The sequence below is a fragment of the Culex pipiens genome, chromosome 2 (genome assembly GCF_016801865.2).
Source record: "Culex pipiens pallens isolate TS chromosome 2, TS_CPP_V2, whole genome shotgun sequence".
In the NCBI taxonomy this organism is placed as follows: Eukaryota; Metazoa; Arthropoda; class Insecta; order Diptera; family Culicidae; genus Culex; species Culex pipiens.
In genome coordinates, this window is record NC_068938.1 from 210,054,227 (window position 1) to 210,081,052 (window position 26,826).

Consider the following 26,826-nt stretch of genomic DNA (forward strand, 5'->3'; position numbering starts at 1 on the left):
CTCTACGAGATCGGCCGATTTCGACCATTTTTATTTTTTGTATTTTTTGATTTGACTCAAACTTTGTGGGGGCCTTCCCTATGACCAAATAAGCTATTTTGTGTCATTGGTTCACCCATACAAGTCTCCTTACAATTTTGGCTGCTGTCCATACAAAAATGGTATGTAAATATTCAAACAGCTGTAACTTTTGAGTGAATTTTCGGATCAATTTGGTGTCTTCGGCAAAGTTGTAGGTATTGTTGAGGACTTAAATAAAATAGGTACACGGAAAAAAAATTGGCAGATTTTTTAATCAACTTTTTTTTCACTAAAACTCAATTTCCCAAAATACGTATTTTTTGATTTTCGAGATTTTTTGATATGTTTTAGGGGACTAAAATCCGCAACTTTTGAGCCATAGAGAAACATGGTCAAAAAATCTGCCGCCAAGATATGAATTTTTGAAAAATAGTGATTTTTGGAAAAAAAATCCAAATTTCATGCAAAAACAAATTTGAAGTTATTTTTTAATGCAAAATTGAATTTGCAATCAAAAAGTACTTCACATTTTTTTTGATAAAGGGCTTCGTTTTCAAGATATAGGCACCGAAAGTTTGATTTTAGCAAAATATTTGCATTTTTTCGATTTTTAAAAATAGTGACCATGAGCGACCATTTCTAAAAATATATTTTTTGAAAAGTTCAGAAAATTTGCTATAAAATTGTCTAAGAGACATTGAAGATTGGACCTCGGGTTGCTGAGATACAGCCGCTTTAAGAAAAAGAAACACGAAAATTGAAGTTTTCTAAGTCTCACTAAAACAACACACCATTTTCTAATGTCGATATCTCAGCAACTAATGGTCCGATTTTCAAAGAAATTTTCCGATCTTTTCGAAAAAAATATTTTGAAAAAAATTAAGTCAAGACTAACATTTTAAAAGGGCCAAACATTGGATATTACGCCCATTTAAAATGTTAGTCTTGATTTAATTTTTTTAATTCTTGTGCTTTAACAGCCTCCTACTTTGTAGATGTAAACAAAGTGGGATCATTCGGAAATCACGTTACGCACTCTCTCTATTCATCACCCAGGTAAAACTGATCGTCTCTGATTCGATGGCGTAATCAAAATTTAAAAAAACGTCTTTATGAAAAAAATATCTATATAGAAGAAGTGAAAAAAGCCTAAGCCTCTGTCTTTGTATCTTTTTTTTTCTAAAGAAAACGTTTTTCAGAATTTTAAGGGTACTATAAAATCGGGCTATTTTTTACATAAAAGACCGTATGTAACAAAATTTCCAAATAATCACCATAAAAGTCACCTTCGCCTAATGAAATAAATAATTTGGGCAGATTTCAATAGATGTTTATTTATATAAATGATATAAAATGAAATTTTTTGAGGGAATAGCCCAAAATGTGACAAAAAGACTCACAAAAAATGCAGGATGGTATGTCTCTCCTAAAAAAATACAAAAATCATTTACTAAGACTGTTTTTTTTTTTTTTTAAGTGGTCTAAACGTCAAAATTTTCAAAATCCGATTGTGGGAATCGATTCTCCAGACAATTTTACTTAAAAGTCCCTATATTGACTATTGTCCCAAGTCCAATCCTTTCGAAGTTACAGCGGTTTAAAAAAAATGTTGAAAAAACTGTTTTTTGTGGTTTTTGGCATTTTCTATATGACAGACTTTATTTTTCAGTCTCAAAAATATTTTTACCGGAAAGCTCGTCCGATTTCCCATAAGTTTGCCTTTAACAGCTTTTCAATTGGATGCATGGGATTACAGATATAAGCTTAATTACATTGCTCATAACTGAAAACAGAATATTTTTTTCAGTGTGGTAGAAATCTGGATAATAAATCATCTTACGTAAATATTAAAACGAGTCAAATTGAAAAACTGTCAAAAGCAAACTTATGAGAAATTGGACGAGCTTTCCCGTAAAAATATTTTCGAGACTGAAAAATCAAGTCGGTCATATAGAAAATGCCAAAAACCACAAAAAAGCTGTTTTTCAACATTTTTATTTTTAAAACCGCTGTAACTTCGCAAGGATTGGACTTAGGACAATGGTCAATATGGAGACTTTTATGTAAAATTGTCTGGGAAGTCGATTCCCACTATCGGTTTTTGAAAATTTTGACGTTTAGACCACTTTTCAAAAAACAGTTTTAGTAAATGATTTTTTTATTTTTTTAGGAGAGACATACCATCCTGCATTTTTCGTGAGTCTTTTTGTCACATTTTAGGTTATTTCCTCAAAAATTTTGAACGAAAAAAAAACGTGACTTCAACTTTAAATTTAACTTTTAAACATAAAAATTGAAAAATGCCATAAAAGTGGCGTGTACTTTTCTTTCAGTTTAAATTTTTTTCAGAAGGCAAATATTTTAGTCATTTAAATATTTTTGTATTTTATAATTTAAAAATTACTATATCTCGAAGCCATTGCATCGTATCAAAAAGTGGTCAATGGCAAACTTGTAGGAAATTGGACGAGCTTTTTAAAAAAATACACTGAAAGATAAAGCCACTTCCATGAGATTTTTCAATTTTTAAGTTTATTAGTTAAATTTTAAGGTGACGTCACGATTTTTTTTTTCGTCCAAAATTGTCAAAATTCGATGCAACGGCTCCGAGATACAGTATTATTTAAATTATAAAATATAAAAATATTTAAATAACTAACGCCCTTCTCAAATATTATTTTTGAGTACAATTGGCTACAAATATAAATACACAATCCAGAAAATTAACATGAATTCGGAAAAAAGTATCACAAAAACTATGAAATTGAATCTAATCCACCGAACTTCCTTAACTTCATTGTTAGTATCCCTCTGAATACATTCATGGCCAAACATAGTTCGAAATGCGGTTTCCGATTTCAATCCCATAAGGAGTTGTGTTGTTTGCGACACCCAAAGTCAGTCGACGAAACAAAAAAAAAAATTGAGGGTGTTCTCTGTCCTTCCGCCATTACGAGGAAGTCGCAAAACGGCAGGTTTTATTGGGCCCAGAATCGGGACTCGGGCACACTTGCCTTTACGATATCGTCATCGATTCGTCTCGGATTTCGGAACATAAATTTTGCACACCAAGTATGGCTCTCACCCTCTAGGTTGGTTAAAAAGATTTGTTTGTTTCTTTTACGCTTTTTAAATCACTATAAAAGAAAAAGAAGGACGATCCAGGACGATGGCAGACGGCGGAGTTGTTGGCCAGGATTGGTGTCGTCTTTCCCGGTGTCGCGCAGATCAATGAATTATTGGCAGCACTTTTAGTATGGATCGACTCTATAGAGAGGGGAAACTTTATCTATGGATGATGTGTCGTCTAGCCGAGGGTGAATTTGTCGGTGCAGATTGGGTTTCAATAATGCAGCACCAGCTCAATTCAATAATAGTTATGATTGTTGTGTGTATTTTAGGATCATAACCCGATTCGAATCAGCTTTATGTTTTGCTGATGTAGCGCACCGGTTTTGATGAATTCAATTTGGTTCGAAATCTTCAAAAGAGTGGATTATCCCTGGCAATTTGCTTTGTTCGGAGGAAACGAGCTGTCAAGAGTGAGATCATAACTGAAAATTGTTAAAGTACATACCACTTTGTCACATTTCAAATGCGACGACAGGGCATCCCATAAAGAAATCGTTTGTTATGCAGGGGGTAACAAGAATGTATTCAACTTCTAGTTCATAAAAACTTCCTTTTTTACGATGCTGCAAGCTTGAAGGGCAAACCTGTGTTTTTTCTGTTCCCAAAGAGGGTGGATTTTATGATGCAGTTCAGAAGATGTGTCTCAATTAGGGAAATTACTTTAGAAAAACGTACGCAATCCTGTCAGTTGAGGAAGGAAGCAAACATGTTGAGTTGTGATATTCGCATAAGAGCAATTTGTCAACTGAATTGTCGAGATTTTTTTTACAGTAGAATTGCGCAAATTTTGTTCAAGGAAAAAATACCACATTTTTCACATTGCTAGCCTAAATCGACACAACAAACAGTCCCCTTAACCTCCAAGTCCACACAAGTTCGATAACAATTTTGCTGACCCAGGCAGAATCCGAGCCCGGAATGGCCTTCGAGTTTTGTTTGCCACATCCCCAAATGGGCACCGTAATGGTCGTCCCGTCCCGTCCCGGAGGAACCGTTTGATGCTTTGTACGTAATTTGTACTATTCCAAGCGGCTACAAATTGATTGCCATTATGTCGTTCTTTTCACCTAGGAAAAATCGCTTTCGGGAAAACCGACATGGAAAAGGATGAGGAAGGGGGAGGGGGAAAACTTCTTTGTTTGAGCATCTTTTGTTGTTCTCGTGTGTGGATCGATATGAGTTTAAATGTGTCAATTACGTGACTTTTGATAGATTCTAGATCCGTTGGATTTGAGGCAAAGTGTCCAATAAATAGAACATTGCAGCAAATGTGTCACAGAATGAATGCGAAGCTCAAAAGCCAATTAACCCCTGGCAATACAAAGTGTCGCTCAAATCCCAGCAAGACCCCTTCAAATTTGAAATAAAATTTTAAAGCGCTATTAGAGCTCACAAATAAAGACCCCTGGCAAGCGGCGTAACGAACCCTGTAAAATCGGCTTACAAAGTGCGGTGTGGTTTGTTCCGGTTCTGCACTTGCAGTAGCAGCGACACCACAATCCGACACCAGCTAGGCCAGATTTACATAATTTTCAATTAATGACACAGTTTGAATCGCAACAATGAGGAGCAGCACATAATTTGGGCAACCATTGTCATCTGGAAATGTTGGTGATGGTTGCAAATCAAAATATGTCGCATGAAATAATTTAATTTGGCGTTTTCTACGTGAATTCGAAAAATATTTTAATTTTCTTTTTGATTTAAAAAAAAAATTGACAGTATTTTGAAAAGAATTAAATGCAAATTTCGAAATCCTTAGAAATAAATTGTATTAAGTCCTTTAATATGTATTAAAAAAAAATGAGAAAATAAATTATTTTCATATCAAATAGGATTTTAAACAAGTTAAAATAATCCATCAATGCAGATGGAATCTCTCAACATAAAAATTGTTTCCACTTGCAGCCGAATAGTTTCCGAGAATTTGACAACTTTATAGCGGCCCTAAATGTGTCTCGTAAAAGTTGGAAAACCCGTGGTGAGACACACAAAAAAAAACCGTAGGAAGGTATTAAGTGCTCTAATTCTTAATGTTCCCAGTGCGCGCTGCATTTCATGCGTGTTTCACGCAAAGTTGGGTGCATCGATAGAATGACAATTCAGGGAGGAGGACAAAAGCCACCGGGGAGAATGAATGGAACCCGAATTCGGGGTTTATTATTTGCTCAACGTAAACATTTCAATTCCCCTCGATCGTGCTTTCTCCTTGTGAGTTGGGAGATTTTGGACAGAGGGGGAAGGGAACAAAGAAAAGTCTGACTACCAAATTGAACTAATGACTAAACTGTTAGAGAAAATTCGGAGAAATTTGTTAAAAGAACTTACTCAAAATCTTTTGTTTTTCTTCAATATTCTTGATTTATTTGTTTTGTTTGTTGAATTTGTTTTTTTACAAATCAACGTCGGTCATTTTCAAAACCCTTTCCAGAAATGCAGTTTGTACAGAAGCGCAGGTCATAAAGGTATCATAACTCCCCGGCCTGGCATCCGAACATGTTCTAATTAAATAAACATCTGTCACCTCTCCTCTCATTCTCTTGGTTTGGAGAATGCAGTTTGCAACTCCCACTGACAAACCAACGACTCTGTTTGACGGTTGTTTGTTTGCTCGGAGATTTTTTGTTGTGTGTTTTTGTTTGCGCCTTCTCTTTGAACACCAACCGGGCCGGTGAATGTTGAGAGAAGTCCAAGCATAGAGATTTGGCTGTGCAATTGCATAGCGCGTAACGACGACTCAGAAAGAGGGACTGCGTGATGATTAATGACAGTGACAAATGCCACTCCTCCACCACCAAAACCGGCCAAAACCGAAAACGCAAAGCCGTAAATGTGACGTGCGAGTGGCTTTAATGGGTTTTTGGTTTGCAGTTCAATTGAATCCGGGGCGATGGAACGCTCCCCACCACACCAAAAATAGACATTACGTGAAGAGGAGAGAATTGGATTACCCCGCCGAGGTAGAAAAAGTGGAATATGAGTCGTAACGAGATTCTGATGCTAATGAACGCATGGAAAAGATGGGATTTGGGCAGTTATGTTGATTGTTTTGCTTTGAGGTTTTCTGATACTTTCAAAATTATTTAGCATTTAGATTTTCCCGAAATGACCAACAATTACTAAAATGACCAAATGACCAAAATGACCATAATTACAAAAAAAAAACTAAAATGAACAAAATTACCAAAATGACTCAAATGACCAAATTGATCAAAATGATCAAAATTAATCAAATGACCAATATGCCCCTATTGACCAAAATGATCAATTGACCAAAATTACCAAAATGACCAAATTGATCAAAATTACCAAAATGACTCAAATGACCAATAAGACCTAAATGACCAAAATGATCAAAATTACCAAAATGACTCAAATGACCAAAATGACCAAAATGATCAAAATTACCAAAATGATCAAAATTACCAAAATGACTCAAATGACCAAAATGACTCAAATGACCAAAATGACCAAAATGATCAAAATTACCAAAATGACTCAAATGACCAAAATGACCCAAATGACCAAAATGACCGAAATGACCAAATTGATCAAAATGATCAAAATGATCAAAATGATCAAATGACCAAAATGACCAAAATGACAAAAATGACCAAAATGACCAAAATGACCAAAATGACCAAAATGACTAAAATGACCAAATTGATCAAAATGACTCAAATGACCAAAATTACCAAAATAATCAAAATGATCAAATGGCCAAAATGACCGAAATGATCAAAATGACTAAAATGACCAAAATGACCAAAATGATCATAATGATCAAAATGATCAAATGACCAAAATGACCAAAATGACAAAAATGACCAAAATGACCAAAATGACCAAAATGGCCAAAATGACCGAAATGATCAAAATAACTAAAATGACCAAAATGGCCAAAATGATCAAAATTACTAAAATGACCAAAATGATCAAATGATCAAAATGTCCGAAATGACCGAAATGACCAAATTGATCAAAATGACCAAAATGACCCAAATGGCCAAAATGACCAAAATGACCAAAATGATCAAATGACCAAAATGACCAAAATGACCAATATGACTAAAATGACCAAAATGCCCGAAATGACCAAATTGATCAAAATGACTCAAATGACCAAAATTACCAAAATAATCAAAATGATCAAATGGCCAAAATGACCGAAATGATCAAAATGACCAATATAATCAAATGATCAAAATGTCCGAAATGACCAAATTGATCAAAATGACCCAAATGACCAAAATGACCAAAATGACCAAAATGACTCAAATGACCAAAATGATCAGAATTACCAAAATGACTCAAATGACCAAAATGATCAAAATTACCAAAATGATTCAAATGACCAAAATTACCCAAATGACCAAAATTACCAAAATGACCAAAATTACCAAAATTACCAAAATGACCAAAATGACCAAAATGACCAAAATGACCAAAATGACCAAAATGACTAAAATGACCAAAATGCCCGAAATGACCAAATTGATCAAAATGACTCAAATGACCAAAATTACCAAAATAATCAAAATGATCAAATGGCCAAAATGACCGAAATGATCAAAATGACTAAAATGACCAAAATGGCCAAAATGATCAAAATGGCCAAAATGATCAAAATGGCCAAAATGATCAAAATGGCCAAAATGATCAAAATGACCAAAATAGTCAAATGTCTGAAATGACCAAATTGATCAAAATGACCCAAATGGCCAAAATGACCAAAATGACCAAAATGACCAAAATGACCAAAATGACCAAAATGACAAAACTGACAAAAATGACAAAAATGACAAAAATGACCCAAATGGCCAAAATGACCAAAATGACCAAAATGACCAAAATGATCAAAATTACCAAAATGACTCAAATGACCAAAATTACCCAAATGACCAAAATGACCAAAATGACCAAAATGACCAAAATGACCGAAATGACCAAATTGATCAAAATGATCAAAATGATCAAAATGACCAAAATGACTCAAATGACCAAAATGACCAAAATGACCAAAATGATCATAATGATCAAAATGATCAAATGACCAAAATGACCAAAATGACAAAAATGACCAAAATGACCAAAATGGCCAAAGTGACCGAAATGATCAAAATAACTAAAATGACCAAAATGGCCAAAATGATCAAAATTACTAAAATGACCAAAATGATCAAATGACCGAAATGACCCAAATGGCCAAAATGACCAAAATGATCAAATGACCAAAATGACCAAAATGACCAAAATGACCAAAATGACCAAAATGCCCGAAATGACCAAATTGATCAAAATGACTCAAATGACCAAAATTACCAAAATAATCAAAATGATCAAATGGCCAAAATGACCGAAATGATCAAAATGACAAAAATGACAAAAATGACAAAAATGACCAAAATAACCAAAATGATCAAAATGTCCGAAATGATCAAAATGACTAAAATGACCAAATTAATCAAATGCCCAAAATAACCAAAATGACCAAAATGACCAAATTGATCAAAATGACCAAAATGACTAAAATTACCAAAATGACCCAAATGACCAAAATGACCAAAATGACTAAAATGACCGTAATGACCAAAATTACCAAAATGATCAAATGACCAAAATGACCAAAATTAACAAAATAATCTAAATTATCAAAATAACCAAAATGATTAAAATTACTGAAATGACCAAAATGATTTCATTTTGGTAATTTTTTTCACTTTGTTCATTTTGGTCATTTTGATTTTTGTTTGTTTTTTTGGTAATTTCTTTATCATGGAAATTTTACCTACATTTATGTTGAAAATATTATAATTACATTAAAAGATACAAAATTACAAATTAGACAAAGTTACACATTCTTATAATTTAAAGTTGAATTCCCAAAAAACTGTTTTTCTGATTTTCGTTTTTTTTATATTTTCTAGAGGAAGATTCTTTTTAATCTAGAGTTAGAATGGTGCAAAATCTGGTACCGGAGATACATTTTTTTTGTAAAATTGCGATCACTGGATTTTTTTTTAATAGCGTACTAAATTTCAAAGATCATTTTTATTTGCAAATTCAAATCAAAATTACAATTCCAAAATGAATTTACGCATTTTTTGAAGAAGTGTTCAGTTTTTTCACAATTTAAAAATATTCCATGAAAAAGCATCTCTGCAAAAAATATTTTCAAAAAACTTAAAAAATTTCCTACAATTTTCTTTTTAAGTCGCCAGTTCTTTTTTGAGTTGATGATTGTTTGAATTATCCTTTTTAAACGATAATTTATGCAACTTTTCAGCTCGATTTATGTCTATTTCCGGCTTCAAAATCACCATAAATTTTCAACGAACTTGGATCCGTTTCATTTCACGGGCCGGAAAAGAAGCGAGAAAAATTTCGCAATCGATTCCCCGCATAACGTCTCAATAAAGCCCATCGAGAAAAAAAAGTCCATACGTGCAGATCAAAAAGTTGCATAAATTTGTTTAACAAAATCGGTCGTCTAGCAAGAGGGCACTTTCCCGCCCAGGCCCACAGCAGAAATGGAGTGCGAAATGGAGTGGTTGAACTAAAATAAAAAAAAGGCTAGCCATTTAGCAGCAAATACCGTTGCTACATTGCTGGTACAGAACGGGGGCGAGATCCTTGGAATTTTATTGCCGGCTTTGGGGATGAATTATTTATCCCGTCTGCATGTGACTGACCGGATTCATGAGCCGGGAGAGGTTGGGGTGGGGTGGAGGATGGCCATCAGATATGGAAATAGAACCTAACGGGGCTTGTTGAACTTTAAAGTGTGTTTTCCTTGGTTTAAGTTTTTCCACTTCGGTAGGGAAATTGCGTAATAATCCTCCTCTTGGCTGAATTGATTTTCCAACTTGTGAGAAAAAATCCTTTATCCACTTTGTTAATTAAAGTTTTTTCTCTTCTCTCTTTTTTTCTCAGTACTGCAACGGTGGCGATTTGGCGGATTACCTGGCCGTGAAGGGCACCCTCAGCGAGGACACGATACGGCTCTTTTTGTGTCAATTAGGTAATTAAAGTACCTCCCAAAAAAGAAAATTCACTCCGTTGGAGGAAAAAATATTCGCTTTTATTGCTTCTACACCTGGCGTCCAAATTCCGCGCCCAGATTGGAGGCCGGCACGTAGTTCTAGGAAAAGGGCAAATGGTGCATTTTATGGTTCTGTAAACACTATTTTGTGGCATCTTTCCTCCTTTTTCTTTGCAGCGAGTGCAATGAAGGCCCTGTACGCCGTTGGAGTGGTCCACCGAGATCTGAAACCGCAGAACATTTTGCTGTCCCACAGCTACGGCAAGAATCTTCCGGCGCCCTCGAAAATCACACTCAAAATTGGTTTGTTTTGATTTAATTTGATTTTTCTTAGCTTTTTCTTACAATTGTTTTATGTTTCAGCCGATTTCGGATTTGCCCGATTTCTCCAGGACGGAAATATGGCGGCTACCCTTTGTGGATCTCCAATGTACATGGTAAGATCAAACAACAAGTTATTTTAAGAATTCTTTAAAATTACTCAAAAAATCTTCTCCCAACAGGCCCCAGAGGTGATCATGTCGCTACAGTACGACGCCAAGGCCGATCTCTGGTCCCTCGGGACGATCGTTTTCCAATGCCTCACCGGCAAGGCACCATTCCAGGCTCAGACACCCCAGGAACTGAAGATGTTCTACGAGAAGAATGCCAACCTGGCGCCAAAGTGAGTCTTTAAAGTTTTTCCCTTGGATTGGAAATCAAACATAACTCATTATTCCCTCGCAGAATTCCTCCCGGAACGTCCAAAGAGATGACCGATTTGCTGATGGGATTGCTCCGGAGGAACGCCAAAGAACGGATGAACTTTGAAATGTTCTTCAACCATTCGTTCCTGCAGCGGCAGACTACGCCTCAGAATAGTGGTTCGTACCATCTTAAAAAATAACCGAATATCTATAAAACCAACAAAATTTCCTTAAAACTTCCATAGAGGCTCCCCAGTCCTCCCAGGCGGCCACGGCCGGGCAGCCTTCCTCGGCAAAAGTCACTAGTCCACACCAGAGGACGGCCATGTCGCCTCTGCAGCACCAGCAGCTACTTCTACGTCAGCAGCAACAGCAGCAGCTACACCACCAGCAGCAACAACAACTACAACACCAACAGCAGCAGCAGCAGCAGCAACAACAGTTACAGCAAGAACAACAGAAGCAGCAGACGTTGGAGAATAATAACGGTAAGATTGGGAATTTGATGCTTAAATTACTAATTTTCACTGCACATAAAATACAAGTCAGTCAAAAATAAACACACTAAAAAAGTTAAAAATAAATCTGTATAAATAGTGCTACATATTTTGAAGATCTCAACCAAAAACAGGAAAAAGTTATAAAAAATATAATAGTAATGATTAGTCTTAGTGATTTTTTACGCAAAAAAAAAATGCAAATTTCAGGATTTACTTAATTGAATTTATTTTAATTGAAGCAAAAATTATACTTAAATGCTTTCAATATTTTACAAGAAACATACAACACTGAAAAAAATACAAAATATCAATGAAATCATCTAAAAAAATACCGGAATTCTACGGGTATATATCCAATATGTGGTCCCAAAGCTCAAAATTTGGAAAATGCTTAAAAATGTCAAATTTCATTTAAATTGCTAAAATAATCGAAATATACTACTATTTTTTTAAATGAAAATATATGATTTAAGCAAGCATATTTAAAAAAAAAATTACATTGAAACCTTTGTGAATAAAATATTTGTTTTTTTTATGTTTGGCAATGATTTCAGAAAATCCTAGAATTTCACGGAATTTTGCGGAAATTGTGGAAATCCACGAATTGAAATTTCATGAAATTTTTTTGAACATTTTTTTTATATAAAAGCTGTTTCAAAGTTCTTTCTTCTTTTATGAGCGTAGCTGTAACCAATAAAGTAGGGGTGAGCAAAACCGCTCTTTTTGATTTTCTGCTCATTTTTGCTCGCTCATGAAAAATAGCGGCTTTTTGAACGGCTCTTCCGCTCTTTTTTTTTAAATAGAAAAATACTTATTTCAAAAAGAGTTTTCAAAATGAGCAGCGACTCTTTTTTGTGAAATGTGGTTCGTTCGCTCATTTCAATGAAAAGGCTCTTTTGAGCGGCTCGCTCATTTTTGTCCATATCTACTTGATAGGCTTCATACAGGGAAAGAGGGTTCAAATCTCAATTTTTACGTTACAGTTAAACCTCGCATAGTGCGCATTATATTCTTGCTCAAACGCATCAAATCGATCAGAAATCCCTTACCAAGATACGGTTTTTGGAATATGTAACAATTTTTGTATTGTTTTTTTTTTGTTATTCAGGCCTAAGGGTGGTCCTAGCCAAGTTAAATTATTTCAAAAATTGAAATTTTCGAAAAAAATGACTTAGATTTTTTTTTATAAAATCATAACTCCTTGTCGTTTCAATGGGAATCCTGATGATTAACCTCCACATTTTTGGGTATATTATGTGATATTTTCTGGGGAATCCGGTCAAAATATTTCCACTCCCAGGCTCATTGGCTTGTCTTGGCGGAATCTTGAAAAATTTCTTCTCGATGAAATTGAAAGTGAAAATCATTGAATGAAGGTGGAAATAATCTGCCAAACATACTAACATATTTTCAATGAAGTGCTAATTTTTTTCAAAATGTTTCAGAATAGGATGAATAAAAATATTTTAAATCCCGAGTTTTTTTTTTTTTTTTTTTTTTTTTAAGGATCTATGAGCTATTGTATTTTATATGATTATAGGACTTAAAAAAAAAATCTAGATTTGTTGAATGGTTAAATTATAGTTTTATGGGGACGCATGGTGCTTTACAACTAATGAACGACCTGCCGTCTCCACCTGTACAAACAAATATTTTCTTTTTCCTTTACCATCAAAATAGCACACACCACAAAACCATAACATCACGTTCGCGTTCCTTCCCCTTTTTCATTTTCCACCACAACACACCTAGCCAAAAACCAAAATGTAATGTAATAAACCTGTGTGTTTACTTCCCCAGAGCTGGTGCTGCACTTGTGGTTGCACTTTGGCTTGTTGTTTGTCTTTGTACCGACATGCTCTTCAAAGCCGTCGCGTCGTGTAATGGCTTGATCTCCCTCTCTCAAAGTCTCAATCTCTTAGCTCAACTTTTAAAGTGCGCAAATTTGGCAGATGATCAACCGTTTTTCCGTCCATCATCGCGCGGTTGAGATTCTTCTAGTGCACCCGATTGTCACCAAAAGAACGGAAGCAAAACGCTTCCCAAATTTGTTTGAGTTGAGGCGCAATTTCCATACTTTTACGAATTTTGTTTAAAATTTAGAAACTACGTGGGTAAATTGCATTTATTTTGTGGGGTGCAAAGTGAGAGTAGTGACGGAGTGTTTTACTAACCTCGAAAAATTGAAAACAAAAAATGATTTTATCTACATTGTGTGTTTTTCTTTGCAGTGCCAGTGGAGATCGACGACAGCGTGGCTACGCTCGCCAGCGCGAACAACACGTCCAACAGCAGTCAGGACAACTCGGATGACTTTGTGCTAGTGCCCAGCAATCTGCCGATCGACCCATGCAGCGGAAACTATGATAAGAGGTTAGTTTTGAACTCTTAAGTGTAGATTAATCAGATCAATTATGCGATCTCGTCGTTTTCAGTAAACCAACTAGAGTGCCTCAAACTGGTTCGAACGCTCAGGCGAGTCCACCGAGACCCAGCTCCCTCCCGATCTCGGAACCGAAGCCCGTCCCGTCGGCAGCTAGAAAGCTTTCACGGCCGCAAACTCAGACTCCACCAAAGGTGACTTTTCGATATTTGTAACAATATTTGTATTAACAATTCTTCCCTTGTAGAACATCCCCAATGCGATACCTCGATCTCAGCCGATCAGCATGAAGCGATCCGAGCACCGGAACAGCAATTGTGATATCAGCTCAATCTCGCCCCCGGCCGTGCAGTTTGCCATCGGAACGCCCCCGTCCGGTGGCCGCCGGAGATCGACCTCGGGAGGATCGCTGTCGGAGACGCCGCCGCCGCCAACCTGCTGGACGGTATCGCCGGCCTCGCATCAGTCCCCACTCCGTCGTTCCGGAACCAGCTCGCCAGTATTATCGAATGCCCTGTCCAAGTTGCCGGCGCTCGGCAGTCCCACCCTGATGGGCGCCACGGACAATAACAACACCCATCCGCTGGGCACGAGGGCGTTCACGCTGCCGGAGATGGGCGCCACCGGCGGTCTGCAGAGCTACCTGCACGACAACAACCTGGACGATCACCCGATCAACTTCCACGCGCCGGAGCTACCGGCCGAAACGCTGCTAGACGTAAGACCCCAACAAACCTCTCCCAAAAGAACACCCTGAACTAAGCCCGCTTCTCCCCTTCCAGCGCGAACACAACGAGACGCTGGCCAAGCTCAACTTTGTGATCGCCCTGACCGATTGCATCCTGGAGGTGGCCGACTCGCGGTGTGCCCCCCTGTCGGCGCTCATGTCGGCCGACGCTCAACCCATTGCGCCGCACGCACCCGAGCACTGCAAACGGGCCGAACGGTTGGTACTGCTGGTGCGTGCCCTGAACCTGCTCTCGTCCGGTATGCACCTGGCGTCCTCGCAGCTGCAGAGCGGTCACCTGAAGCCCTCGAATACGGTTAAGAATGGTGAGTAATGGCAGTTTTATTCAAGAAATCAAACAACTAACTCAAATTTAAAATTGTTTTGTAGTTCTCTCGATGATGCACTCCCGGTACCGGTCTACGCTTTGTGAGTCGAAGAAGCTGAACGGAACGGGACTGCTGCAACGGGCCGGGGCGAGCAATATTACCGCTGACAAGATCCTGTACGATCACGCGATACAGATGGTGAGTGAGAAACAATGTACTTGTATTAAGGATTTTTTTTGCTTGCTATAAAAATTGGTAAAATTGCTTTCCCGATTTGATAACGTCTTCAACATTTTGAAAAATAGTGTTGCCCAAAATATACCTAATATGTTTTAAAACTTCCTACATCCAAAAAGGTTTGTCGAATGTTTGACATAGTAGGAAACTTTAGTTAAAAATACGGTAAAAAAAAATTCCAAAAAATTAAATTCAATTATACCCAACAAATTTTAAAGATTTCAAGAATTTTTCCCCATGCTTCTTGAAGATCCAGTATTGGTTAAACAAAATATTTTTGAAGAATTTCTGGATCGAAGCCCCTCCAGTGGCAGGTTGGGTTTTTTTAAACGATTTGTTTAACTTTTGTTTCTGCTCATATAAAATGTAATGTAAAACTTCATGAAAAATATTTTTTCACTATCTTTTACTAACTGTTCCTGTATGAAGAAAATGCAAATAGTCCACCTAACTAAACTACTCTTGTTTTATATTTAATACGATATTTAGGAAAACGTCACAGAAATGAATCCTGGGTGATCTTTTTTTTTTTTTTTTTTTCAAAGCACAAATAATTAAAGAGGATACAATCAGACATGCATCGGCACTATGAGCTCTTTCTAACGACACTCAGCTTGTTCTAGATGGCATTTTCGTTTAAAGCAATGTTATGTTCATTGGAAAAACCGATTTTAGGTATATTTTCATGTAAATGTTCTCTTAAGCTCTCAAGAAGAACTTCTTAAAAGCTCTTTGAGTGCAATTAAGAGTTCTTAACCTATATCTCAGTTGGGTTTCAAAATAATCTCTCAGGGTCTTCGGGAGCCTTAAAGACAAGCGTAATTAGCGTATTCTAATCACTGGCACAACATGCTGGGTATCTTCTACGTGAAATGCCAAACACGTTCTTCTAAAAGAGGAGTTAGAGCGGATGCATGTCTGTATACAATACCTCACAAATATTGTTATTTTCAAAAGCTATTCAAGGTTAATATATTTTTAAACAAACAGTTCATGTTTACAAGAAAATTAAAATAAGTAAAAATCTTTAAAAAAAATCTGTTATAAAAAAATTATGAACAGCTATGATAAACAAAATCCCAAAACTCGAGGAAATTATTAAAAAAAAATTCAAGCGATGCTTATGTTTGAAATAATGTGAAAATGTGGATCTGAATTCTGTATCCAAAGAAAAATAAAGCTCATTTTTGAAAAACTTGAACAAAAATATAAAAGTTTCAATTTTAAAAGAACTGATAATTTTTTGAAATTTAAAAAAGCAGGGTGGCCACTAAAGTCCAAAAATCGTGAAAAATCGAGTAAAAGTCGGTAATTTGCGATTTTTTAGCCAAAAAGTCAGGAAAAGTTGGGAATCTCAAGCATTTCGTTTGAAAATTATTCTCTAATTCTGGATTTTTTTTGTAATATTTTGTATATTAGCATTAGCATTAGCATTAGCATTTTAGGACGCCCTATCCACGGATGGCTCCACAACGCTTATCCCTCTGTTTGGTGTGGTTGTGTTAGACCCTCATCCGGAACAATAATCCAACACGGGAGATACCATGTCTTCATCTTTTGATGAGTGTGTAATACTACCCAGGGCATAAGGGGGTCCTTGCCGGGTCTAAGCTATCCTTTGGGGAACGGAAGGAATGTTAGTAAACACCTATCTAAAGTGCACAAGGATCCCTGCGTCACCTTAGTGGTATAGATGTTTGTAGGGAGGTTTTGGACTCAATGTTAGTAGAAAGGTAGGACCCTAGGATATACCTCGAAAGGTATTGCGGGTTGATAAAAAGTGGTTTAACATTTTGACACTTAAACTCGCACAGCCGGCTGTACCGAGGAAAGTATAGGATTTATAGTGATTAATTTTAATAATAAAAACAAGCGATCTGGTGTTTGGGGATGCAACTCGCCTGATAAACATTTGATATTTTTACGTGGAATGCGAATTAAACATGATTTAATTTAATGACAGGATTTTAAACCCAAACAGCCGATCGAAGAAAAATTCTACCTGTTATCTATCAAAATATTTTAAAAATATGACTTCACATTTTGAAATTCAAAACGCACAAAAAAGCAGAAAGCGCACAAAATCTAACATTTTAAACTCGAATTAAGTGTTATAATATTAAATGAAGACGCAATAAAATGTAACTAAAGGAAGTTATCAATTTGGAACGAGGAAACATGACCCGCGAAAAAATCCTGAAAGAAAAGCATGTAATTAGAATTGCCTCACCAAATTATCACTCGATTATGCTCTGTCACGTTGTTTGTTTAGACCTTCATTCAAACACACATTTTTCTTAGGGTCGAGATGTTTGTGAATGTACACAATAGTTTTCCTTTTGTTTCACTGAAAGTTTGCTTACGTAACGAAAATTGGCAGAGCACATCGTTCACCAATATTGAAAAAAATGTATTAATAATTTTCCATTTAACACTCAAATTTCCGTTTTAAAAATTCCTCAGAAATAAATAAATAAAAAAAAAAACCTTTTCTTCCACTCTTTTGCACAACTCTAGACAGAGTGAGAACACAGATTTTTTAGTTGCCAGCAAATAAAAAACTTTTTCCTTCACAAATCCTAAAACCATGAACTCATTTGGCAACTCTTCCTTTCATAGCCTTTTTCAAGTAGCCGTCAAAGCATCTGCGCTCTCTTTCTTCCCTTCTCGGCCCTACTTTTCTTTCCCACACTATTTTGATTTTGACACGTAAATGCTTTTCTTTGTCACACCAAACATCGCACGCGTCTGAGAAAAAAAAACATCGCACAACAAGTTGTCACCAGCCAAAACTTCTGGAGGGTCTGGCTCCAGTTCTGCCGCAAAATTAAACTAATACCCCGAACACTTTTTCAAAACAAAACACTAGAAACACCGATCAATACAGCTGAATATCCGAGTATTTCACAAACATAAACATTAAGACATTTTTGAACGTTTTGCCAGCTATTTCGCCGTTTGCCTTATCGACCCGATTTGACATTTGCGAACGGGACACGTTGAAACGAAACGCGACGCGATGCACCAATGAAGAAAACAAAGAAGACAACATTGAATTATTTGAAAAATCATGTTAAGCACTATAAAATCCTTCATTTTTTGGAAATTTCTTATGGAAACACTAAAAGGGATCGTATTATAACTTTTGCACATAAATCCGGCTCGTTTAAAACAGTTTTACACTACTAAATCACGAAATGAATGGACCGCGTTTTAACCGATGAACCGCCCGCTACCACAGACTAAACAGACCGTCCTTTTTTTGTAATATTTTGTATAATTTTCAAATTGAGTGACAATTTGTCTTTAGCATTTATCTTTAAATTTTCTTTTCGCTAATTTAATCTACTTAAGAATAAGAATGAGCAGCGCGTGGCCGAATGGTTACGCTGTCCGCTTTGTAAGCGGATGATTCTGGGTTCGATTCCCATCTGCTCCAACCTTCCATCGGATGAGGAAGTAAAATGTCGGTCCCGTCCTTGGTTGTTAGGCCGTTAAGTCATTCCAGGTGTACTGCCGTTCTACGCATAATTGTCCCATGTCATTTTTGGACGATTTTGACTTTTTGACATTTTTAAGTTTAGTTTATCGTATACTTTTAGAAAAACACATAAAATCTAGTACTTTGTTCGTTCGTTGCACTTCTACGCATAATTGTCCCGCCAAGTATTTTCTCTCATAGAATCATTAGTTTAACGAAGCATTATGTCTTGTTTACCTATTGTATAGCAAGAGGATCATAAATAAGAGTGATAAACTACTAACTGGGGCGATTAGGGACACATAGGGTTAATTGGGACCCTCGGGACAATTATGCGTAGAAACAGAAAAATCGGTCGAAAAATTTCAATCGCGTTTTTCTCAGTTGCACTTTTTTGAACATGGGACAATTATGCGTAGAACGGCAGTGTAGGAGTTGTCTCCATGCCATAAGTACAAACAACACACCAAACCAAGCCTACTCCGGTGGAATCTCGTTCAAACACTGGGGTGGAAGGTTCCTTGGAGTAGAAAGAGGTTTGGGTGCTCTCACCATTCAAGCCTTCGGACTCCTACAATCAGACATGCATCGAGCAGAAACTTGCAATAGAGACCACAAAAGACCCGGGGGTCGTTAATGTGGATGGTTTGATTTTTGATAAGAATAAAAAGGCGATTGAAGATATTCAAAATTCTAATAAATATTGGATGATAATGATAGCATGCATTTGAAACAGATTGTCATAATATATTTTATGAATCAAATATTTTTTTATTTTATTTTTTTTACCGAAAAAAAAACAACTACAATGATAACGGTAACGATAAACCAATAAAAAATAGAGCTTAATTTCAACCACCGTAAAATTTTGATTCTACTTTTTTTTTCCAAGTTGCTTGAAGATTTGATGAAAAAAAACTTTGGTTGAGTACACAATAGATTTTTTGTGGTGAATATTTTTGAATATTAACCTAAGATCATTTACACTTAGATTTTTTTTACCGAATTCTGTAAAGCCCTGTTTTTCAGCTTTGTCAGACTTTTTCCGGAGTTATTGAAGGTTACTGTCGGAAAGAGATTCTCTTCCCCTGAGGACACCGTGAGTGATTTTGCTTGTTGGCGTCCAACCACCCCATTTTGGCCCTTCATACGGTAGTAATTTGAAGATGCTCCCTTTAAGTCTGAGCCACTGTAATTCTAGGCAACCGCTACATAGGTCATCCTCGTGGCCCTGTTGGTTATCACATCAAATCAAATCAAATCAAAAAATTCGGTAAAGTTTACCGAATTTTCAACTGCTGAACAGTTCGGTAAACTGAAAATTACCGAATTTGGTAAAAACTTACCGAAATTCGGTGATAAAGTTCATGATTGTTCATCATACAACCGAAATTCGGTAAAATTTTGTTCATTTTGACTGATGGTTTACCGATCTAAACTTTATCGATTTTTCAACCACCGAATTCGGTAAAAAAAAATCTGAGTGTGTTGTCATTTCAATTTTTCTTAGGTGTTTGATTACTACAAAAACAAATGTTAGTTGTTTTATGGCGGTATCTCACCTCCAGAACCCAATGTTATCCCTGATTGCGGAACATTTAAATACTGACAACTCGATAAATAACCATTTTTTTTTTTTTTTTTTTTTTTTTGGGAGGGTGGTCCAGCCGCACATCGTTGATGTTGAAACCTCTAAACTGGGCCCTCGTCCTGTCACGTCCGTCAGTAGTCTTGTCGTACATTACAACTAGAATCAGATCTGCCAATGAATTAGTACACTTCGACCAAATAAACACTGACGCTGTATGGATCTGACTCTAGAATAAATGCACAGTTGTGTGTTATTCATTAGTCCAAAATGTTCAATTATTCATATAAGTCAAAATATTCATTTGCTAACTACTTTGGATTTAAAATCTTAACTTTAATCTAAAATCCTCTAAACTTAATGTTCAAAAGCAAACGTTCCTTTAACTGTTGTAGTACTACTTCTGTGAAAAACAATAAAAATTTATGAACTGATATACAAATAGGATAGAAATCGCGATTTGAAAAAGAAATGACCATTTACGTCAAAAGATCCGCAGTTCCTCGATTCGCAACAATGGTCGATACAACCATAATCCGAAAACCGTTAGTTCAACAGATCAACGAATTTTGTCCGATATCATTACATTATTGATTGATCGAGACTCTATGGACAATTTGACATAAAAGAATGCCTAGTATTCTACATCAATCAAAGTTTATTGACAGCATTACTCTAACTCAACAATTGCAACTAAATTTACCATCAAATAGATTTGGAAACGATAAAGATTTATTTTAAATGCTAATGCTAAGCAACTAATCAATTGTACTATCCTGAAGTCCCAACCTAAATCCCACATTGTGATAGTGAAAAAGTCACAGAAGCAGCGGTGTCTTGTGCAATTGTGATATGTTCACTATCGGAGAACTACCTAGTTCACGAAGACAGCTTATCGGTCAACGCTTAAGCCCTGGGGCTGCGACAAAGCGAGTTCTCGTAGCATGAAGTGGTGTCCATAGTGCTTATAAAAAAGAATTTATACCCAAATTTTAACTAATGCACTAGGATCAAATCATGCCCCTTGACTTTTCAAGGCCCAGGGACTGACAACTCGATAAATAACCATTGATTCAATAAAATTAAATATTTAAATTTACTTAATTCAGAAGAAAACTAGGTGAAACATTTTTTTAGCTAGATATTTTGTTTTTTAACGAATGATTATTGTAATTATTTTAACAGCATTATTCGATAAAAACAAAAATAAAATTGGAAATTAAGATATTTTTTTATGCTCTACCACTTCCTTTGCATTTCCAGTGCAAACCGAGTTACAATAACTTAACGCTTGGCAATTTTTAAATTAAGCGTTGAAATTATAAGTATTGTTGAGCTTTCAGTTATTTTCAAAAGAAATATTATTTATGTTTTTCTTCTCAATCAATACAATAGAGGTTCCATTTTTACAGTAAATTTTGGATATTTTCTGTTAAGTTTCTATTTTTACTAAAACTGTCAATAATATGGGTTTTGAACTTATTTTGAAATTTTGTTTGATTGTTGATATTGACTTTTTCGGTGTTAAATAATTTTTTAAGGCAAAAAATGCCTATTATTTGGGGTTCTGGAAAAGTCGGGAAAAAGTAGGGAATTTCAAAGTGAGATTTAGTGGCCGACATAAACTTTGAAAACTATTTGCATCGGCCTAAATGCACTGAAAAAATAAAATGGATAGATTTCCAAATTGTGAACACGTGTGCACACGTTGGCCATCAACGGCTCCCTCCATGCCAATTTATAGATTTGAAGGTTTTGGAACAGGAATGTTAGTAACAATTATTTTGATTTTGAACTGTCTTTTTTCTAAAAAAGATTTTTTTGTCTGAAACCACCAAGTCATAAAAACCAGACAAATTTAAATTGTTTTTATCCATTTACACAAGCCAACCATACAATTTGAAAAATAAAAAATACTGCACATTTAAAATTCATGGGGAGGCAAAACCAGTGTTTTCTAAGAAAGGTTAAATTTATTTTTTACGATTTTATGTTTGCTTCTTTCACGAACTGTAACGTTAAAAAATGGATTTCATCGATGGTTCAAAAATATAAAATCTCCACCTTTCTCTCTCCCTTTCCAGTGCCAATCGGCCGCCCTGGACGAGCTGTTCGGCAACCCGGAGGACTGCTTCACCCGGTACCAGTCGGCGCAGATCCTGCTCCACTCGCTGGCGCAAAAGTGCAGCCACCCCCAGGACAAGATGCTACTCTCCAAATGTGAGATCTCTTTGTTTTTCTCTTTTGCAATTTTTTTTTTCTCATAAATTAATGATTAAATTACAGACAAGGACGCCGTCGAGAAGCGGCTGTACATCCTGCAGCAGCAGGGCTTCATCTACGCGACGGACGAGCTGTCCTGAACCAGCGCGCTGCAGACGCTGCGGCGGCGCCTGTCCAAGATCTTCTGACTAGACGGCACCGCGTCGTGGCTGAACGGACTGACGGCGATGCAGCAGCAGCTGCTCTAGAGAAAAAAACGCGTAACCATTTAACACATATTTCGTTTGTTTTTATGTCTGTGAGATTTATTATTTACGAACTATTTATTTTGGATTTTGTAATCTTTTTTTTGTTGTGTGAACAGGTTGGCGATTGTTTTTTTTTTCGGGGGAATTTTGAACTGTGCTTTCCCCTTTAAAATGGAAAGAGCTGTAAATAAAATCAGACTAGCTTTTTTATACAATGGTATCCGTAGAAAACAAAAGCACTTTGGCCAATATCCAGTATGAATCGCTTCCGTTAACGATAACGATAACAAAAAGAGAAAAAAGAGGAGAGTTGTTTATGTAAAATTACCCGTTTTAGACAAGGTTAAACTCTACAATAGTGTAAATATCGCGCACGTGGCTTGGTTTTGCAGAGCGCGTTTGTACATAAGTTGCGCGTTGGCTTCTGTATGATTCGCGCAGTTCCGCTAGGAGCGAATGCTTTGTGCTTTCCCAGAAACAAAATAAAAAGTCGTTTAAGCAAAATGTTATCAACTCCCTCGCGAGGGAATCATAATCATACAAACTAACCCCTGGTAGCAATATACACTGTGTAAAATCGTTCACAAAATCGGCAACGTTGTTTGAAGCAAAATTAACGAAAACAAATTAACATTCATACTTAGCAAAGTTGTTCAGGATCGGCGACTTAGTTTAGTGTCATTTTGATTTGCTGAAAATCGAAATTATGCACGGGGAAAGGTAGTTCAAAATTCTCCAGAAAAAAATAATCGCAGAGCCAACCTTTTCAGCTTTCAAGTCCGACGTGTTCTGGAGACATCCGAGCCGGGACACGGTTTTTATACCGCGGCCAACACCTCTAGCAGTGCGCCCGTATTGACGCATTTGTACTCCCTCGTGCTGACAATGAAGACGGTTATTATTGTCTCATCAGCAAGAGTACAGACAATTTGGGCTACAGCTGAGTAAATTTATTTTTTCCTGTTTTTTAGACAACAATTTTAAGCTTTGTTTGCTTTTCTTTTGAAACAACCTTTAAAGTTCTACGTGGTAAAAATTTAAATTTAATTTCTCGATATTTTCGTTTTAAAAAATCGTCCGAGCGACGCAACTTACCAACATGATAAAGAACGTAGTACCTAAGTACAAAATATATCTAAAGAAGAAGAAAATGATTCCCCTGAAATTAATCTTCAGCAAAAAGAGTAAGAAAAAAACTGTGTCAACTGGATGTCTGCCACTCGACACTTGAGGATTAACCAACCTGTTCTCAAGTGTGTGTGTGATTAAAATCGACACCTTTCTCCCTTACCAAGAAGGGGGAGCAAGCAAACCGCGACAGCGAAATTGTAGAATACAAAAAAAAATAACCAGAGTGCAATGTAGTAAACACGCAGCCGAAGAAGCAAGATTGTGCGATGAATGAATCGCGTCCGCGCGCGCCCGCATTATCGGGTCAGTGACAATGAATATTACCGCAGCTCGTTTCTTTTAGAACAAAAAAAAGCAAATCATCCAAGAAATGATCGTGACTTAGAGATGACGAAAATCAAGCTGACGAAAGGCTGTCTTTGAGGAGACGATGAATAATATAATAATACAACCACACACATATATTAAAGGAAAATCTATAAACAGAACAAAAAAGCAGACAAACTCTTCGTCAAACTGTAATAAAAAATCAACAAAATAATTTCAATGCCTTTTTCGGTGGCTGAAATATCACAATTCCTAAATTTTTAAAACCTCCTAAAAAATCATTTCAAACCAGCTCAAACCAACCAGTTTGGGTTTTCCATAAAAATCCAAACATCTACTCCAATTCCACCTGCTCAAACATAACATCTTTCAAGAACAACCCAAAAAATAGAGTCGTTCACCACGCAAAAAAAATCATCCCAGACGTGATCACTACTGCGGCTCATCACGTTCTGACCGCGGCCCCGCCAACTGGGGCGCGGTTTTATAGACTTTCTAATCGGCGGCGGCAACCCAACGGGGCAGCACGAGGTCCAGGAAAGCTGTGTGGCGACGGCCCGCGCGCGGATGATAAGCCTCGCCCGGACTCCGATGATTACGCCGAGTGTAATCCTAATCGAGAGTGTGTGTATTTATTTCAATAAGTTATTTTTTTTCGCCTTCGTCTTCTTTATTTCAGCTTGGTAAATATGAGATGTGAAGCGGAAACGGGGCGGCATTGACGTTATAGTCGGGAATAAGGGTGTTCAACAATGTGATTTAAAAAAATGTTTCCGAGGAACTCGGACTGTGAGGGAAAATTGTAGAATGTAGATAATAGTATGTATCATGAAATTCTAGCATATTTTGTTGCGATAAAAAAATTAACTACTTTTTTTAAATAACATAACGACATTGTAAAGCTCACATAAAGAGCCTGCCATGATCTTCATTTTGAAGCGACTGTCATTGAACCCACACAAAGTTGAAACGAACGAATTCGAACTCGGCAACCAAGCGTCCACCCGACACGGTTTCAAATTCCCCTCTCGCGTTCTTTCGGTTTTCCGAAAGAACAAAAAACTCAGCGGTGAGAGCGCGCAATTATCAAATCTCGTTATCTTTTTCAAATGGTCCAAATGGTTTTTCTAAAACAAATAGGAAAAAATTGCTGCACATTAAACGAGATTGTTGTTTACAGAAATTTCAGTTTCTTCAAAACTACGGGAACTATCGATATAATATTTTATTCATCCCCAACAGTACTGTATACAAAATAAATTTCAACAAAGAAAACAACAACTTCCTTGGTTGCTGTATAACCAATTTTGTATCATCAACAAGCATGAGATGGCGAAATTCTTAAATTTTAAAATATGACCGAGTTGGTGGTTACATCTGCTTCAATATTGTGACATTTTGATGGAAATAAAATAAATAGTTGATCGAGTAATAAAAAGACCTTGCCCAGAATATTTTTAACCTGGCAACCCTATCAAAAGTTATTTAGGTAGTTAATCCTAAATTGCACAAAAAAAAGTCCACATGGTATACGGATGGGCCTGTAGTTATTCGTTCTCGACTTTAGTACAGTCCAGACTCGATTATCCGAAAGCCTCGGGAAAATTTCACTTCGGACAATCAAAACATCGGATTATCGAATCACGAAAAAAAAAATTTTTTTCGCTTTCTTATTTATGATTGTTGAGCTTAAGTATGACCCCTAAACTACGCTAGAGTGATTTACATTTTTTTAATCCAAGATGGCGGCCAATATGGCGGTGACGAAATATTGAAAAAATGCATTTTATTATTTAATTAGCAATCAACTATTCAAATTTTACTAAAATGGGGTCGCAGAACTCGAATTTGATGTTTAAAACAAGAAAAAGAAAAAAAACGAAACAAAATGTTCGTGTTTCGATTATCCGAAGTCCCATACAAACCTTTGGATAATCGAACTTCGGATAATCGAAACTTTGGATAATCGAGTCTGGACTGTATGACTCAATTAAGCTTTCAGAGTGATTTCAAAAACTTGTTTTTCTATTGTTTTTACAACGTTTTGACGTCAATTTAAGAAAAAATACCTGAATTTCAAATTATAAACCCAATTTTCGATAAAGCATAAAATATCATAAAATGCTTTACATGTCATTTAAGTTGCTACTGTCACATATATGTGGTCCCAAAATGCAATACAATCTAGACTCGATCAACCGAAGCCTCGATTATACAAAAAATTGATAAACTGAAGTTTCATTATTAGACGTTTTGTATCAGATTACGAATAATCGGCTTTTATTTATTTTTTATTTCAATATTTCATCACCGCCATCTTGAATTTAAAAATTACAAATCACTTAAGCTTAATTTAGGGATCATACTTAATCTCGACAGTTTAAAATAAGATAAGATTTTTTTTGTATGAAGCATGGACAATCGCCAACCCACGTAGTATGTATGGCCACTATTTTCGAAAAAATACAAAAAAAAATCCAAGTCTAACTATTTTTTGAAAAATAAACTAAAAATTTTAGTTTTGCAATATGGGTATCAAATTATCGAGAATTTTTCAATTTTTCGAATAATAATAATATTAAGAAATTTCACAAAACTACGTATTTCCAAAAAAGTACTGAAAAATTATGTTTTTTACAATATATTTCATATCAATATTGTAAAAAACATAATTTTTCATCCTAAATTGCATCGGGAATTTTTCAATCGTTTCGATAGACATTTTTTAAATTGCTCAAACTTTTCACAAAACAACGTGTTTTTGAAAAAAG

The 26,826-nt window shown here is 36.1% G+C and overlaps 1 protein-coding gene across 1 annotated transcript in view; it reads left to right on the forward strand.

The window, feature by feature from the left end:
- LOC120432647 (serine/threonine-protein kinase ULK2) overlaps nt 1-23,224 on the forward strand; it is a 62,772-nt gene extending 39,548 nt beyond the window's left edge. The window contains exons 3-15 of the mRNA XM_039597893.2: nt 10,087-10,174; nt 10,373-10,498; nt 10,559-10,632; nt 10,699-10,859; nt 10,922-11,058; nt 11,127-11,369; nt 13,613-13,754; nt 13,817-13,958; nt 14,012-14,482; nt 14,547-14,817; nt 14,882-15,018; nt 22,211-22,346; nt 22,413-23,224. Of these exons, the coding sequence (XP_039453827.1) occupies nt 10,087-10,174; nt 10,373-10,498; nt 10,559-10,632; nt 10,699-10,859; nt 10,922-11,058; nt 11,127-11,369; nt 13,613-13,754; nt 13,817-13,958; nt 14,012-14,482; nt 14,547-14,817; nt 14,882-15,018; nt 22,211-22,346; nt 22,413-22,489 (2,205 nt within the window). The 3' untranslated portion in view covers nt 22,490-23,224. The remainder of the gene's footprint in view (nt 1-10,086; nt 10,175-10,372; nt 10,499-10,558; nt 10,633-10,698; nt 10,860-10,921; nt 11,059-11,126; nt 11,370-13,612; nt 13,755-13,816; nt 13,959-14,011; nt 14,483-14,546; nt 14,818-14,881; nt 15,019-22,210; nt 22,347-22,412) is intronic.
- The last annotated feature ends 3,602 nt before the right edge of the window (nt 23,225-26,826 follow it).